The 17673-nt window shown below is 48.3% G+C and overlaps 1 protein-coding gene and 1 long non-coding RNA gene across 2 annotated transcripts in view; one reads left to right on the forward strand and one right to left on the reverse strand.

The window, feature by feature from the left end:
- The window catches only part of ADCY6 (adenylate cyclase 6), an 820353-nt gene that overhangs the window by 428185 nt on the left and 374495 nt on the right, over positions 1 to 17673 (forward strand). The window contains exons 6-7 of the mRNA XM_069653856.1: positions 2956 to 3067; positions 3849 to 3976. Of these exons, the coding sequence (XP_069509957.1) occupies positions 2956 to 3067; positions 3849 to 3976 (240 nt within the window). The remainder of the gene's footprint in view (positions 1 to 2955; positions 3068 to 3848; positions 3977 to 17673) is intronic.
- LOC138582512 (uncharacterized) overlaps positions 16274 to 17673 on the reverse strand; it is a 340772-nt gene continuing 339372 nt past the window's right edge. The window contains exon 3 of the long non-coding RNA XR_011305036.1: positions 16274 to 16323. This is a non-coding gene — a long non-coding RNA (uncharacterized lncRNA). The remainder of the gene's footprint in view (positions 16324 to 17673) is intronic.

A 17673-nucleotide genomic window follows, 5' to 3' on the forward strand; every position in this document is an offset into this window, starting at 1 on the left:
GGTCCAGTTCTCTCTGAGCCTAATAGTGCATATATTGCATGTGCAGTTATCCTTCCAAGGATTGATTACTGCAATGCTTTACTGGGAGGCACAACTAAAAAGAACCTATAAAAACGTAGTGGTCCAAAACATTGCTGTCCGCATTGTCAAAAAGAAAACCAGAAAAAATCACATAAAGATCTCTTGGGCCAACGAAGCTGGGCCAAGAGATGGTTGAAGGACACCACTAGCTGGCACGCTTTGGAGCTGGTCACAATGCAACCGTTCACCCCGCAGAAGATATTTGCAATCCCGCCCGCTAAACTGTCCAGATCTATCAAGAAACATCCCATTATTGGGCCAACACTTAGACAATGTCATTGAATGCTCCAACTAATGGGAACGGACACAAGCTGTGCTCCACCCTGGCTCAGCGTTGGAGCCCTTCACTCCTATTGCTTGAAAAAACGGCTACATGTCAGGCAAGAGTTGCACTGGCAAAACGTACAGATTATGGATTTATGAGCCGTTACTGTTCTGGGAGGTGCAGGGAATACTTACTCTCACAAATGAGTGGTTACAACATATGGCTCAGTCAATAGTGAACATGCACACTTCACTCGATTCATGTAATAGAGACCCTTTAGTTTGCGAATGGAATTTGTCTGAGATATTGCCGACTTCCCAAAGATCAAAATGTTTTATGGGCTCTGCATACCGAATAATCTTGATAGGAACCAGAACCTCGCTGGCATGTGGGCTGAATACTTGGGGATAACTATTGATGTAGAGGATATCTATACTTCCTTCACTTTGCTAAACGAGGTCTCATGCAATCGAAAGAACAGGCAAATCCAATATAAAATCATAGGAGTGTGCTTTACTCCAACAAGGCTATATAGTATGAAACAGATGGTCGCCTGCCTGCTGGAGAAAGTGTGAGCAGTTCGGTACAATGGGACACATATACTGGTCTTGCCCTAAGACCAAGCCATTTTGGACAATGGTCCTATCGAACATATCCCACATTCAGGGCTCTAGTGCGACATACCCATGCAGATGCTGCTTCGCCTAGGTATAGAAGAGTGGCTCGAAGATGCCCTAATGAGGAAACCTATTCATGCTATATTGTTTGTGACCCGTAAGACTATACTGATCAGTTGGAAGGCTGCGCCCCCACCAGCTGGGTCAAAAGATGTGGGCAACATTGTCAAACTTTTGCTCTGGAAAGCAGTGGTTCTAAACAGCGGATGAGGTCCCCACAATCGGATCCTTGCATATAATAAATACATCAGACGTGTAGCTATATCAGACAGCCCATAGATGATTACCACGTATGGGTATAAACTCACTTCTAGCTGTTGACCAAATGGTATGACATATATATGTACCCATATTTTCTGTATAGGCTTTAGAGCAGGTCTGCGATATTGCGCTCTTCATGTGGGCAAATGTGGGCCCACCCACAAATGTATACTTGCATGATATGTGAGGCTTGATGTTTTTCTTCATAATGACACGTGCCCTGCCCAGACTGCATTAACCAATGTATTATTTGGACTATTCGGTGTGTTTCACTATGGGAGGTGGCAATGTGGGGGGAAGGAGGAATGGTGGGCAATGCTGAATCAGAAGAATTTCAAATATGTATATGCATGTCATACAATCCCTAGTTGCTGTCTTGTTTATATGCTAATAAAAAGATTACATTTAAAAAAGAAAGAAATCAAGAGTCCCAGGAGGAGGCAGGGTCAGGATAGCAGGCTCCATGAAGATGGGTGATCTTCATGCAACTCACGGTGAAGACACAGCAACAGGTACAGCTGCCAAGAGGTGACCTTTATCACACATCAAGGGCAACTCAGGGACAGCAGTCTCGGCACAGGCAGCCGAGTAACTCCGACCATGAAGAGTAGGAATCCAAACAAAAAGAGAGCAGCATGCAACACAAGCTAGTGTCCAGGTGCAGCAAGGACACCCTCTTAAAATGAGCAACACTTGGTCTAAGGACATTCCAAAGGAAGCAGTGGAGGATGGTGAACCGACTGCACCTGTCGTTTGTCAGCAGCACAGCTTAAAGTAGTATCATCGGCATCCATCTTGGTTCTCTTGGCTTCATCACGATCAGGTCCACTGGTATTTGCAGAGCAGCATTTAAAGAAATGGCACCCATCCAGTCCTAGAAGGCCAGCCAACCTCCATTCATAACGCACGCATGGATTAAGGTGCATCCCTTTTATCCGGTGACTTCCTTTCTGAGCCCCTGAAAGTGGATGCCCATATATGGGCATGCCTGCTGACAAAAAGGGAGACCATCAACAATGCCAGCGGTTTGGTTCAGAGTTTGGCTTGCATAAAGACAGTAAACAAATGGAAAAGGTATAACTGCCACCATCCTGCACCACACACAATCTGGTTGAGGGGACTTCCCCAGAGTAAAAAGAAAAGGTGCAGGCGGTCCTGGTAGCCAGACAATTGGCACAGCCCATTAGAAATAATAGGTTACAGTGGTGAGGTTTAAAAAAAAAAACTTCACAGGCTCAAAAATGATGTTTAAAACCACAAAGAAGCCAGCAATAATACCTAGTGGTGTCAACAATTGGGACTAAAAGTAGCAAAACGAGAAATCTTCCCGAAAACCCATCCTCTCTTGCTCTTGTAACACATAACAAGCCTGCCCTCTTCGGGTTAAAGTCATCCCTCATAGATTTAATCTATGTAGGATCATACTTAACTTTCCGGAGCCCATGTAATAAATGGTTTTCTGTGCTGCCATGAAGGGGGCACAAGGCGGAGAGGCAGTATTTTTGTGACATCTGGTTGACAGAAGCCAGAATGTAAGTTCACCTCCCATTGGAAGTATGAGCTCTCTCTGTACTGTTACAGGTTAGAAAAGTGTTATTTCACTGCCCACCAAAGATGACTGCACAGTTGTAAGTTTGATTTAAATGTCTTGTATTATTATTTTCTCCACAGTATCCTCTTTGCAGACATTGAGGGTTTCACCAGCCTGGCATCGCAGTGCACGGCGCAGGAACTCGTCATGACACTAAATGAGCTCTTCGCACGCTTCGATAAACTGGCATCGGTAGGTGACGGCCCAGCCTGAGCTTGTGCTAAATAAGGCCTACAGTTCAGCCAGTGCTTGGTATTGCTAGTGCTTGTGTAGATAAGAGCAAAGCATTGCCTCTGAGCTAGAGCACAGAAATTGGGTGTTGAAGATTGCCCATATCTGACACGCCCGAATGCTGATTAGGTTTTTGCATGTTTCCTTCGGGTATCTGCACCTGTGTATGTGCCTGTCATTTGTCTATGCATGCCTTTGTATGTGCATGTGCATTTTCTGTTTCTGTGCAGGTGAAGTGAGAAGGCCATCCCACCATGCCTAACGAGCAAATCTGACTTACCTACATTCCGCAGAGCTCCAATAATGCACCTCTCTTGTGCTGCCTGTGGCAAAGACCAACATATTCACTTGCCAGCAAGCCCTCCTTGCCATATCCATCTAGTGAGCTGGTCAGATGCCCAATACCCTTCACACCAACTTGTCTGCTAGGACAAGCCACACATATCCTTAAATTTGTAGAACTCCCCAGTGTGGACCTAGCACTTGACAAGGACTTCTCAAGGATTGGAAGGTCTCCTCATCAGCAAATGATGGTTTTATTCCTTATGATCTGCTGAGCTCTCATTATCTTTCCTCACTCTCCCAAAAAGTGGTCTGAGGCTATTGCAAAGCAGCACTTTCCAAAAACCTCAATGTTTGTTTTCTTAATTTATTTTTTACTTAGGCCTACAAATTGGAGAACGACTCTTCTAACCCGCGAAGAACGCACTTCTAACCCGTACTACTACTGCTTTTTTTCCAGGAGAATCATTGCCTGCGAATAAAGATTCTGGGCGATTGTTACTACTGTGTGTCTGGGCTTCCTGAGGCTCGAGCGGACCATGCCCACTGCTGTGTCGAGATGGGAGTCGACATGATTGAAGCTATCTCGTGAGTAGAACTATGACTGCTTGCACTGCAGCCTTTGTTTCATTTACTCCTTTTTGACTTCAGAACTGCCGCTATGAATTCTGGTTCTGTGACTTACACGCCCCTAAACTCATTCTAACCTCTCCCCCCCCGTCCCCTGCCCCACCCCCCCGCACCCACTTTGTTCTGTCATCAACCATTTCTCGTGGTCGAAGTGTACGGGAAGAAGTAGTGGAACTATGTTCCCTGCTGTCCTGCCCCCGTTCCCCACAAACCACACCACTATTCCCCCTCCCACGTACAATACAAGCCCCAAACAAATGCACCTGCTGTTTAAGGGAATGTTCATTGCAGTGCGCTGAAGTGCAAGTTTCAACATCTTCCTACACTTTTATTTTTAAAAGTAAATCATTTCAGAGCAGTGTTTGTTTAAAATAAAAGGTATCGGAATAGTACAACTTTTTTAAAAAAAGTAGAGGTATGACCCTTGCATTCCCCAGAACCCATTTCTGACCCCTGCATACCTCAGAGCCCCATTCTGACCTCTGGGGTACCCCAGTGCCCACTTCTGAACACCCGTGCCCCAGACATTCATTCTGGCATCTGTGTGCCCCAGAGAGATCCCTAGCTGACCTTGTATCACCCCCCTGCACAACCTAGTTAGTTATCCATCTGACCTCGCTCCCCAGTGAGCGCCGTGTCTGACTTCAAAAAGAACTTAGCCTCGCTCCCCCAATCATCTCCTCTAAATGCTGTCTGATGTCTGTTCCCTAGAGAGCGCATCGTGAGATCACGACATCCCAGAAAGAGCTTTGCCCGGTACAAATTGTCACATAAATGCTGTCTGGCCTTGGCTCCCCATCAAGTCTTGGCTAAGGTTTACCCCAAGCCCTCTGACCTCTCTATACTGTTATAACAGCGAAGCATTGCATTCATGCAAGGAACCAAAGAATACATGCATGCACAGTTATGTCCTGAAAACTGTGTCTTTTAACTCATCTTTCATCCTACCAACCCTCGTACCCCCACCGACTGTGCCTGCAGCATCATTTCACCATATTGGCCCCAGAAGTATGAAAGAATGGCCCTGCACAATAGATCAGTAGGGAAGGGACATTGATACTCCTGACTTAATAACCAAGAATGCAACCTCCTCTCCTTACTTTCCTAGAGCAAATAAACCCCTCCTAGCCCACAAGACACTTTCCAAAACCCATCCCTGTTGGGAGATACACTTAAGAATGAAAAGACCCTGAGTTTACAAGTCTGATAGAAGATAAGTGATGCTCAAGCCCTTGAGAGGCTGCTGCTTGCTTAAAGTGGTTTACAGGAAGATTGGCCACCAGGGGGTGCATGGATGGAAGTCTCCTAACCATTCACCTCCGACACCCAGAGCCCCGAAAACTAAGTGAGTTCCCAGTTATTGCCCCCCGACCGGAAAGACTGGTTAATTGAGTTGGAGGAACCGACAGATCGCAGTTGCCCCCAAAACCCTGTGAATTTGGTTGCATAACAGCTGAGATCCAACTCGCCTGAAAGTGAAATTGGTTTATTCGTTGCGTAGGCCTTCACAAGTCTTTGGTCTGCAGCGTTGAGCGCTGGTGTGCGCATCAGTGTGATCCCGTGGGATTGGACCATCGATCCTTGGCCACGCAGCCGTACACCCGCATGGAGACCTGGCGCGCAGCAGTGAATTTGCTCTTGGAGAGGCCCGGACTATGCAGCGCCGTGCTATTTATGAAGTGGGCCTGCTTCACAGCCGACAGGCATTGGTCTTCTTGAGAGTTGATGGAGGCTTCTGAGTGCCTCGTTTTTTCCTGCATGATCTCCCCCAATTAACATACCAGCAAGCACACCGGATGTAGTGAGCCTGAAGGGTGCCTGCGGGGGCTGAGATCGGCAGAGTTCTGTTAACGTGCCAAAAGAGGAGTCCAGACGAAATGCTACCTGCCGGCCATGGTCCCTGTGGCAAGGCTGCTGTGAAGTCACCAGAGGAGTAATACCTGGGAGGTGTGGGCCCCCAGCACTGGGCCGTGTGCCTGCCTCCCCGTAACCCAGCCTCTGGAGGAGTATAGACGGAAGAGGTGGTCTGAGAGATTCAGCCTGGGGAGCAGCAGGTGATGGACTGAGCCTGTGGAATGCATGGCCTGCGGACCTGGGGGGGCGAGGGGACGTTGGTGGGCCAGGAAGTAATCATCGGCTCAGAGTCTGGTGACCATCAGTTTGGAAAGATCTCGGGTCTGATCAATAAGATAAGAGAAGATTTACATTTGCCACAAGGTACGCCCTGAATCGGGGTCAGATGAGATTCCTATAGAGAATCCTGGGGAAAGTAATACATTAGTGAACGGGGAATCTGATGGTTGGTGGGGGCCTTAATGTATGGATGGATGTCAACTTGGACAGGCAGACTATGCATCCCGGGGGGCAGGAATCTCTGAAACAGGGTTGCAGGGAGTTCTGTGCAGCTATGGAACTGTACGGGCTATGGGACATGTGGTGTTTCTTCCACCCACAAGAAAGGGGGTTTACCTTCTATTCCGCCCCACATGGAACCTCAATGAGAATAGACTACCTTTATATCTAAAGGGATCTATGGGACCTGGCACAGGACTCGGTGGGGGTGGGGCGGGGGTTCAGGAATTCAACCAGTTAGCTGGTCGGACCATGACATGGTGTTGGTTGACTTTGAATGGAGTGGCCTGTGCCCTAGGAATTCTAAGTGGAGGTGCAATAAGTCCCTGTGGAAAGACCCTGTGTTTTAAAGAGGAAACGAAGAAAGAAATTAAATAATTTTTCATTATTAATGACACAGGGGAGGTGAGAAAGGGGACTATTTGGGATGCTGCGAAGGCCACATGGAGAAGCATGTTAATCATATTGGTGGTCCGTAGAAAGCGGGAACGTGCTCTGATTGAGAATAGATTGTGGAACATAATAGGAGACTTAGAAAGACTTGCACAGTAGTCTGCTGAGTGAAGGGAGGACCACATAATGGAGGCTAGGGCCCTGAGAGAAGAGTTGAGATTGCTGGAATAAGGGAAGACTGTAATCTGCGGTTTATGAAATAGACATTTTATGAAAAGGGCGACTTGCCTCAAGGTTAAGGGGACAACCTGCAGAGAGATGGGTTTCGGAGATAGAGGGAAAGGATGGAACCACGCAGGCCTCAGAAGGGATCCAGGAGGCCGATATGGAAGAGATGCAGAAATACCTAGAGGAGATGCACCTCCCATCCTTAACAAGAGTTCTGTGCCTTGGACACTCCAATCACGGGTGAGGAAATTAAGAACGCAATAGGTCGCCTTCAGTTGGAGAAAGCACCAGGTGAAGATGGTTTCACTTCTGGATTCTATAAAAACATTGTCTGTTTTGCTTCCTTTTTGACATTGTTGCTTAAAGATATCATGGAGAAAGGCAGAGCCCCAAAATCATTTGTTCAGGCCCTCATTACAGAAATGCCGAAGGAGGGCTGGGACCCTAGGTCGTGTGGTTCATACTGGCAAATTTCTCTTCTGAATATAGACGGTAAGCTATATGCCAGGGTCCTGGCGTCCAGATTAGAGGGTTTCTTGCCGTGACTGGTACACTCAGACCAGGTGGGATTTGTTAGAGGACATCAGGGGGCTGACACTATAAGGAAATCACTGCACTTGATAAATGAGGCGCAGGGCTCGCCGGATGATCCCACGATTCTCTGTTGATCCGGAAAAGGCTTTTCATAGGATGGAGTGGGATTTTTTATAGGTTGGGTGCTTACTAAATTTGGGATAAGTAGGAAATGTATACGTGGGATTATGGCTAACTATTCCTCCCCGAGGGCATGTGTTGATGTGAATGGAGGATATTCACGATGGTTTGGACTTGACAGAGGGATGAGACAGGGTTGTCCCCTTTTCCTGGATCTCTTCGTTCTCTCTTTAGAACCCCTTGCCCACAGGCTGAGAGGGAACTGCTAAGTGGAAGAATTTGTTGTGGGAGGGAAGGAATACAAAATTGGATTGTATGCGCATGATATGCTGCTACACGTGCTACACCCTCTTACATTTGTACCTGCCACTGTGAGTCTTGAGAACGATATGTCTATATGGCAGAGTTAAAACTAACACAAGTAAATCAGTCCTTTTCCCCCTGGACAGAAATAGGGACGCAGATATGGGCCATTTCTCATGCCTTGGAGTTAACCAGGGAACACTCTGTTAATTTGGTATTAACGTTACGAGAGAACTTGAGCACTATATGAAGCAAAATTATTACAACGTGGCCTTCACTGCGGGGACACCTCTGGGTACTGGATCTCAGGGATGCAATTCTGAAACCAGAGATAACAATCCTGGTTATGAAGCAGGTCTCGAGCGGGTTGGACAGATGTGGAGGGTCGGCAGATTCATTAGAAATTACTGAACTAGAGGAGGCCTTGGGAATAGGTCCGCTCTCCATTTTCTCATGTTTACAATTAAAGGGGGTATTGAGTGAGGCCTAGAGAGAACCGATACAGAGGAAGCATGACACCCGTGGAAAAGCTCCTGGTCACTAGGTCTGATTCCAGGGTATTGATTTCAGCCCTATAGATGGCTCTGGTGGAGACCAGACGGCAGCTCCACTGACAAGCTGACAGAGTGCTGGGAGGGACATCTGGGGATGGGCCTGGACCCTCAAACATAGCAGAGATTACGCAGGGGTGCCTTCCCAGTATATATCTCCGGTCAGTACAAGCTGCATCCCATCACATTACTGCATAGATGGCAATATGATCTGGTTAGGCTCTCCAAAATGTACCAAAGTGTGAGCCCTATGTGCTTGCATGCTTGTGAATCAAGAGCCGATTTTTGGCACATGTGGTGGGTATGCAGTGTGGTTCATTCTTATTGGGATGAGGTGTTGAGCTGGATTGGAGACCTGTACGGGTTCCCGAGAGGGGTAAACCCCGACGCTGGTACTGTTTGGTTTGCAAGAACAGGTATGTATTAGGCTACCAAAAATGGCCCACAGCCTGCTCCTAAATACTCAAAGGACTGGTTTTTGTTTTTTTCAAAAGGAGGACAGAACTGTGCCCCTCTAACAACAATACATTTTACATGAAAGAACTGTCACCCCTTAGCTACCCCCTATACCGTTCAAAGCCCCCAAAGGGGCACCCTTCTGGAAATGAACTCAAGAATACGAACCCAACAGGAAACTATGCTGTATTCAATTTCAGCAATTATAATTGAGTGAGTATAAACATTAGAACCTTACAACATAATAGGATAAATAAATGATTCTTTATTACAAAACTTCCACTAATAACACAATACACATATTCTAAATAAGCATATCATAAATTATCCACAACTATTCAAAACAATATGTGGAAGAAAAAAAGTCTGTAAATCCACAAAACATATCCCCAACCAGACCTCCTCCTCTCCTAAAACAACCAATGTGAAGAAGTAAAACTCAAATAAAAAAAAGAAGGGGGGGGGGGACTAAAGAATAAAACAAAGAAAAGACTCATATAAATGTTACTAGCACTTTACACGTTCTAACATACTCGTGTCTAGTCTGGAACCCTTTCTATATTTAATGGGTTCTTCAATTCAACCTATTCAATAGGCTCCTAATGCCTTTTTGTGTAACTCTGTGAACAGTCTTACAGTATCTATTCCGACATGTTTCATTCCCAACTGATTACAAAATGGTGTGTGGAAATTCATCAGGGGAACCAAAAAAGAGACATTTAACGTGTCCTAAAGCATTGGTTTCTTAACATCCGTCTGTCCAGCGCTGGGTTCGCATTCTTGGATACTCGTTGCTGGGTTTTAACTGCTTTTTATTAAACCATGACCTGGGGAGAGAGTACAAGACTACTATGAATTGTGCTGTTATATTTACAAATTAAACAGCCACTGCACCACAAAAGAATAAATGATTGTGGGGAGGCTTTCCACACTTAATTTGTGAAACGCTTGAAAGTGCGTACAGTAGACCTTCTTTACTCCTACGTCCCATCCCCTTTCCTCCATACTTATAGGACATCTCTCCGTCCTGTGGGACAGGACCGGAGCGCTTTGTAAAAGCATCCAAAATTTCAAAAAGAAAAAGGTTTCTTTTGTCCTTCCTCTCTTTCTACGCGGGGCCCGGCACGCGGCTGTAACCCCGCCCATCTCGGCTCCACCCCGCGCATCACCCATCAGTCCTTTTCTCTGCTCGATCGGGACTGGACACGCTTCCATCCTCGGAAGATCTTCCTTTTTCCTCCTCTCGGGCTCTCGCTAGCGATCGTTTACTAGTCTTGTCTATGTCGTTCAAACTAGACTTTCCAGACTGTTCATCGTGTCACCGACGCTTCGCGAGGGCGGACCCCCATCCTCTTTGCTTAGAGTGTTTGGGTCTGGATCACCGTTGGGACTCCTGTTTTTATTGTGACTCCCTTTCGGTCTGGGCACTTCAACGTCAGTTGGAGCGGTGGGAGGAGGTGTTTCGGCATACTCCTCCTTTGCATTTTCAGGCGTTTATCGATGAAAAGAAGAAACGCCCGGTGAGCTCTTTACTTTTCAGAGCACCCGGCCTGGAGATACCTTTCCGACTCTTCCCGCGCCGGGAGGAGCGTTGATCGCTCTATCACCAGGGATTGCCCCCAGGTGCCTTCTGAGCCTAATAATTGTACCAGAGTTTTCTCAGAGGGTCTCCGTAAGGGGCCTGTGGATACCGGAGCACGCTCCGAGGCCCTTCCTGTGGGGGCTACCTCTAGACCCTGTTCTACTGAATCGTGGGGTACCGGAGCTCGCTCTGAGGCCTCGTTATGGGCTTCCCTCAAAAGTACCGGGGTGCGCCCCGAGACCTCGGCTGGGCTTGGTGTTACCGAACGGATGTTCGAGGCCCGCGCTAGTAAGGCTGTTACCGGACCCGTGTCCGAGGTCCCTCATGCAGTGGCTAAAGAGACCAACATTTCTGAGAGGCCTGCCAAGGCCTTATCGGTGAAGGTACTTCCTCACCGTTCCCAATCTTGTGGCGATGACAGAACTGTTGAGGGGGCAGGGAGTGAAAGTTCTTCCCTTACCGGGAGTGCAGAGGTCCTTCCTGCGAAGGCTAGTTTGGCTATTGGTATGTCGCAGAAACATTCTAGGCCTCATAGTACCAGCTCGGCCAAGGTTCCTTATGTTAAGGCTAAGATTAAGACCCCTGATCCACTGACGGGGACCCCTGCCTCACTTCCACACGTGCTGCAGTCCCCCTCGGGTGATGGCAAAAGGGCACGACCACAGCGGCCATTTTGGGCGCTCACCCTTCCACTACGCCATCGGCCTCAGTTGGTTCCGCGGGTAAACACAAAGTTCCTTGTACGCATCCGTTTCGTCCAGTTTGATTGGAACGCCCGGATGCCTCTCCCGCACAATGTCTCGTTGCCTGTTGGTTTGGCACCTTTGATTTTTGTGGACACTTCGGGGGATGGGCCTATGTGGCAACTGTCCCCGCTGCGTCTCTGGAATTATCCTTCTCATGAGAGGCCTTCTCCGGCAGCTCCAAAATACCGTCTCCAGAAGACGCCTTTTTCGGCAAATTTCAGACGCTCATGCATACCGACCCCATGAGAGAGTATTTCAAGGGTCTTTTTCGGGAGATTTGCCTGCCCGCGTCTCCAGCTCCACCAGTGGTTCCGCCGGCACCGCCCATGCCTACAGTGCCTCCACCAACACTTCCGCCCTTCCCCCATTGTCCCCCGTGGACAAGACGGTGCCTGACACGGTTCAGCAGGATCCTGACCTGTCGGATGATGCGCAGGGCGAGCAGGACAGCGAAGACCAGCCCCGCTCTATTAGAGCTTTTGACGACCGGATACTGGACATGATGTGCTTATTGGATGTCCCAGTGCCCGAGGCACCCGCTACGCAGGATGGTGTGTTTTCGGGGGCGTTCACCTTGTCTCCTTCGGAGCGTACCGGCCTGTTCTTGCAGAAGGACGTTTTGGCCGAGGTCCGCAGGGTCTGGGAAAAGCCTTACTCTGGACTTTTTGTCGATAAGAAAATTGACGCGCGTTACAGGCTGCATTCTTCGGAAGAGGTGGCCCTGTCATCTTGTATGCCCCCTTCCTCCACAGTGGTGGCCGTGGCCACTTTGTAGTCCAGGCCTGCAGCGTCTTCTACGATGGCGACTCAGGTTCTGGGGAAAGAGGACAAACTCTTGCACTCCCTTGGGAGGACGATTTTTGCTAACTCGGCCTTGCAGCTCCAGCAGGCCAACGCGGAACTGGTGTTAGCGGGGGCAAACATGAAGATATGTAAAAGTCTGTCAGAGTTTGAGGAGTTCATTCCGGTCGAGAAGCTGGAAGACTTTAGGGCGGGTTCATCTGACGCCAGAGTCTTGGCTCAGGATCTGCTTGAGGCTGCGGCTCATCAAGTCGACACGTCGGCTCGGGGCCTTATGCTGGGTGCTGACACCTCTCGACAGGCGTGGTTGCATGCCACCAAGTTCTCGAAGGAGGTACAGGACAAGGTGTTAGACCTGCCGTTTGACAGTAAAGAGCTTTTTGATTCCACAACGGATGTGGAGCTCACCAAAACAAAGGACAGCACCCAGACAGCTAAGTCCTTGTCAGTCCTGGTTAAAACTCCTTTCAGGACCCAGAGACCGCTGTCACAGAGCCGGCCCTCCTCTGGTTTTAGGGGCTTCCTAGACTGGAAATCCCTCAGAGTGGATACTCCTTTGGGTAATAACCACCGGAGGCAGCAACTGACTCGGTTTTTCTCCCGCTCCTCAGCCTCCTATTCAGGTTCAGGTGGTAATACCACTGAAAAGCCTGCCAAATGAGGGTTTTTCCTCGCTCGCACGAGACCCCAGTGGGAGGACGCATTGTGTCTCATTGGGAGGCGTGGCAGACCATCACCGAGGACAGGTGGGTCTGGTCAGTCGCTCGGATGGGCTTCCGCTTACCCCTACTCCCTACCCCACCCTTCAACCCTCCTTTCCAGCAGTCTGGATCGCCCCCCCTAAAAGCAGAGGTGCAGAAGCTGCAGGACTTCAGAGCTGTGGAACCTGTTCCTCTTAGGGAGCGAGGGGAGGGCTTCTACTCCCAGCTGTTTACGGTGCCCAAACCCAACGAGGCTGGCCTGCGCACCATCCTAGACCTTTCCCAGTTCAATATCTCGGTTTCTCTGTGGGAGAGGAGCATTTCCAGTTTCGAGTGCTTCTTTTGGCCTAAGTTCGGCACTGTGTGTCTTTACGAAGATGTCGGTGGTCGCGGCCTATCTTCATCTGCAGGATATCCAGGTATATCTGTATTTGGACGACTGGCTCTTGCGCAACCCTTGTCCGCTGAAAGCTGCCTGCAATCTTCAGTCTCTCCTCCAGCTCCTGTTCCACCTCGGGCTGCCGGTGAACTGGTGGAAATCTTCCATGACGGTCTCTCAGGACTTGATCTTTCTGGGTTTTCGCTGGAACACGATCGACTGCAGAGTGTACCTGGCCGATCTGTTGGCCACGTATCAGATGGTGGTTCCAGAGACATGGGCCTCATGGCCTTGTGCGTTTTGACGCTTCCTCTTGCGCGCCTCAAGATGAGGCGGACTGAGATGGCTCTTCAGAGTTCTTGGCTTCAGGCTGTGGATCCGGACTCCAAGTTAACGATTCCGGCTTCCATGAGAGCGGACCTGGACTGGTGGTCGTCTCTCAGCAACCTGTCGGTGGGGGCGGGGTGTCAGGACCCAGCTCCGATGGTAACGGTCACGACAGACTCCTCCCTTCTGTGGTGGGGTGCGACATTGGATCTTCTTCAGGTCTCGGATCTTTGGTCGCCTCAGGACAAGCTCCTCCACATAAATCGTCTGGAGCTCCTGGCGGTCTTCCTAGCGCTCAAGGCGTTCAGACCGATCATAGCCAACAAGGTGGTCCGGATTCGCACGGACAATGCAGTGTCGATGTTTTACATCAACAAGCAAGGGGGCACCAAGTCTCCCCCGCTCATGGAACTGTCCATCCAGATTTGGGAGTGGGCGGTTCTGCATGGTGTTTGGCAACTTGCAGTACACATTCCAGGCCAGCTGAATGTCACGGCAGATGCCCTCAGTCGGCGGACGATAGTCAGCTACAAGTGGGAACTGAAGGTGGAGGTCCTCTCATGGATTTTCCTGCGCTGGGGCACTCCGGAAGTGGACCTCTTTGCTACGGCGACATACAAGAACCTTCCTCTGTATGCCTCCAGAAACGGACTTTGAGCCTCCTCTCTGGGGGATGCTCTTGAAATTCCATGGCACAACATGAGGGCTTATGCCTTCCCGCCTCTGCCTCTAGTTCATCGGACGATTTGCAAATTGAAGAACTCTGTGAACTGTTCTCTTCTGCTCATTGCCCCGTGGTGGCTGGCCAGGTTTTGGTTCTCAGAACTTAAACACCCGTCAGTGTATCCGCCGATCAGGTTACCGGTGACCCCCGATCTTCTTCACCCGGGGGAACAACTGTGGCACCCCTCCCCACAATCACTCAGCTTGGCAGTGTGGTGCCTGAGTTCAGGTCTTTAGAACATCTTGGCCTGTCCGCGGATAACATGCGCATTATCCAGGCAGCGAGAAAACCTTAGACTAGGTCCCAGTACAAAAGCAAATGGCTTAGGTTCTGTCATTGGTGTTTAGACAAGCAGATGGACCCAAGGCGGGCTACAGTTGACACAGTACTGTCCTTTGTATCCCACCTAGCAGAGTCGGGAGTTCATGTTTTATCATGTTGTACTTACCTTTTGGCGGTTTCCACCTATTTATCTATGGACCAATGTTCTTACTCTCTGGCTAACCCAGTGGTTAAGAGACATTTAGCAGACTTGATGCGCCCCTTTCCCCCGATTCACAGTCCGCACCCAGCGTGGGATCTAACTGTGGTCCTGGCGGCGTTGTGCCATAAGCCTTTTGAACCAATGGCCACGGTAGACCTAAAGCACCTCTCATGGAAGGTGTCCTTTTTGGTGTCCATCACTTCGGCAAAGCGCGTGAGCGAACTCCAAGCTTTGTCGGTGGAACATCACTTCTTGGCTTTTCACAAGGATAAGGTGGTCCTAAGGACAAACCCTGCTTTCTTGCCGAAGGTGGTTTCTGAATTTTATCTAAACCAATCTATTAACTTGCCGGTCTTTTTTCCGAACCCCGCTTCAGAGGCGGAAAGGGTTCTACACTGTCTGGATGTTAGAAGGGCTCTTAAGTTCTATCTTGACAGGATTTCTAAGCTTAGGAGCTCTTCTCAACTGTTTGTCACTTTTGGTAATCCACAAGGAAAGCAGGCCTCTAAGGCGACCATTTCCCGGTGGATTGCGGCCTGCATTAGTCTTACACCCTTCAAGGGCTGAAGCCTCCTAAGGGTATTCATGCACATCTGGTGCAGGGCAAGGCAGCCGCAGTTGCCTTTCAGAAATATGTCCCCTGGGAGACCATCGCAAAGGCGGCTACTTGGGCCTCCCCGTCGGCTTTTTGTAAACATTGTCTAGATCTGAGTTCAAGAGCTGATGCCCAGTTTGGTCAGGCTGTGCTGAATAACCTGTTCCAGTAAGGGTTTTTTCCATCCACCCATAGTTCCTGTAAGGAGTGCTTGGGAATCTCCGATAAGTATGGAGGAAAGGGGATGGGACGTAGGAGTATAACCAGGTTACTCACCGTAGTGACCATCTTACTCCTAGTCCATAGTCCCCTTTCCTCCATACGCCCGCCGTCCCCTCTAATAAGGTCTCTGACCCGGCAATAGAACTGATGGGCGATGTGCGGGGCGGAGCCAAGATGGGCGGGGTTATGGCCGCATGCCGGGCCCCGCGTAGCAAGAGGGGAAGGACAAAAGAAAACTTTTTCTTTTTGACATTTTTGATGCTTTTACAAAGGGCTCTGGTCCCGTCCCACAGGACGGAGAGATGTCCTATAAGTATGGAGGAAAGGGGACTATGGACTAGGAGTAAGGTGGTCACTACGGTGAGTAACCTGGTTAATCAATAGAAGCTCGATCTAGAAAGTAGAGAAGAGTAGTGCCCCCTCAGTAACAAGCTCAAGCCACATTCAAACATATATACTCCAATAAATCTTCCTTACTTTAAAACAGCTACAGATAGCATAAACACAATAATGGGTTAGTGTAAATTTTACCTAAATCAACTGTTACCTGTCACTAACAAGGTGACCAAAACCACAACTCCAAAATGAGCGCTCCAAAATGTGCAATCTGTAATTTCAACACCGTTCAGTGTCAGCAAAGCCTGAGATCGTACCGTATTACTAGGTAACTGCGATCTCGTGGCACACAAACAAATCGGTAGGGAGCGGGAACATCACTCACCAGTGTGAACAAGTCTCCATTATGCTGTTGATCTCATACACTTGTGGTTCATGCTTCTACTGGAAAAGTTTGTATTCCTCGTTGTGCTGTAGCAACCAAAAAGCACTTAATTACTCAATGTCATTGGCAACACCCAAAAATATTAGATAGCTACGTTCATGGCCATCATATTTGAAAGAACCCTGAGGCTTGACTAACACGGGGTTCTAACTGTATGTTGCGCAGAGAAATCTACACTAAAAGGAGGTGCCTTACCTCTCTGTAATTATCCACTATTTGTACATCTCATAGCGTCAATCCATTCAGCTGCTGGAGCAAACTGACTAGTATGCGCGTGCGTGTATCACCTGCACACGTTTTATCTAGGAAACCGGGAAGTGGAGGAGTTCGAAAAAGAGCTAGACCTCCTCTGTTAGTGCGCTGCGACTCAAAAGCAAATGCCATGTTGAAATCATACCAATGTGAGTAGAATAATAGTCCTAGATCGGATCGACTGCATCTTAGTACTTAATCACCAGGTTCAAAACCTGACTCCCTATTCTCTCATACGTGATAGTATTGGACCCTTTTCTCCACTTCTAAATTCAAAAGTGGTGTTCATCTTCACATTAGGATTGCAAATTTACTATCTGGGACTCTAATTCCATTCCCATGATGCAAAATGTGTGAAGCTGGTCCCATGTAGTGACTGGGTTCTTATTTGGACAACTGCTCGGAATCAAATCAGCAATATATTGAGGACCAATCAATCATATATTGAGGACCAATCAATCATCTCATTGAGCCCGTTCTCGACACTATTGCAAAAAACAATTAATCTTTGTTCTTTGTTATATAGTCTCTACTTATTTGCTGCAGTGTCATCTGCAGGTTGGACCTATGTCAATATAGTCCAAATGAAGGGCTCTGGAGTATGCTCCATTATTAAGAAATAGCCGACCATTGGCGCAGTCACTACTGAATTTCTAATGCAACTCCTGTGTTCTATAATTATTTTCTTCACTTCCTCTCGGTCATTCCAATATACATTTTTTGCCATGGACACCAAATGGCATAGGTTAACATTTTGGAATTACAATCGGTAATCGGTACAATTGTTTCCAAGGTTTCTTCAAACCCAGGTCCACTTCTTTAGACCTCTTGGTAGTTGAGCAGCAACTACACATACCACACGGTGCATGTCCCACGGGCCTAGAAAGTCCCCATTATTCTGTCAGTGTCTTTTGTGGTCTTTTCTGAAACGCATCATTTTTTGTAACCAAATCTTTGATGTTGGCTCCTTGTTTGAAAGCACATAAAGGTTTTACAACTGGACATCTGCACCCCCACCCCCCTTGTGAGAATGTGCCAATTTCTTTTCACAATTGCATTCACTTTGTTAGATAGTGAGTTGAAGTGCTTACAAAGACAATTCGATCGCTGGCCTTTGGATCTTT

The sequence above is a fragment of the Ambystoma mexicanum genome, chromosome 3q, assembly GCF_040938575.1.
Source record: "Ambystoma mexicanum isolate Mex_15411 chromosome 3q, UKY_AmexF1_1, whole genome shotgun sequence".
NCBI lineage: Eukaryota > Metazoa > Chordata > Amphibia > Caudata > Ambystomatidae > Ambystoma > Ambystoma mexicanum.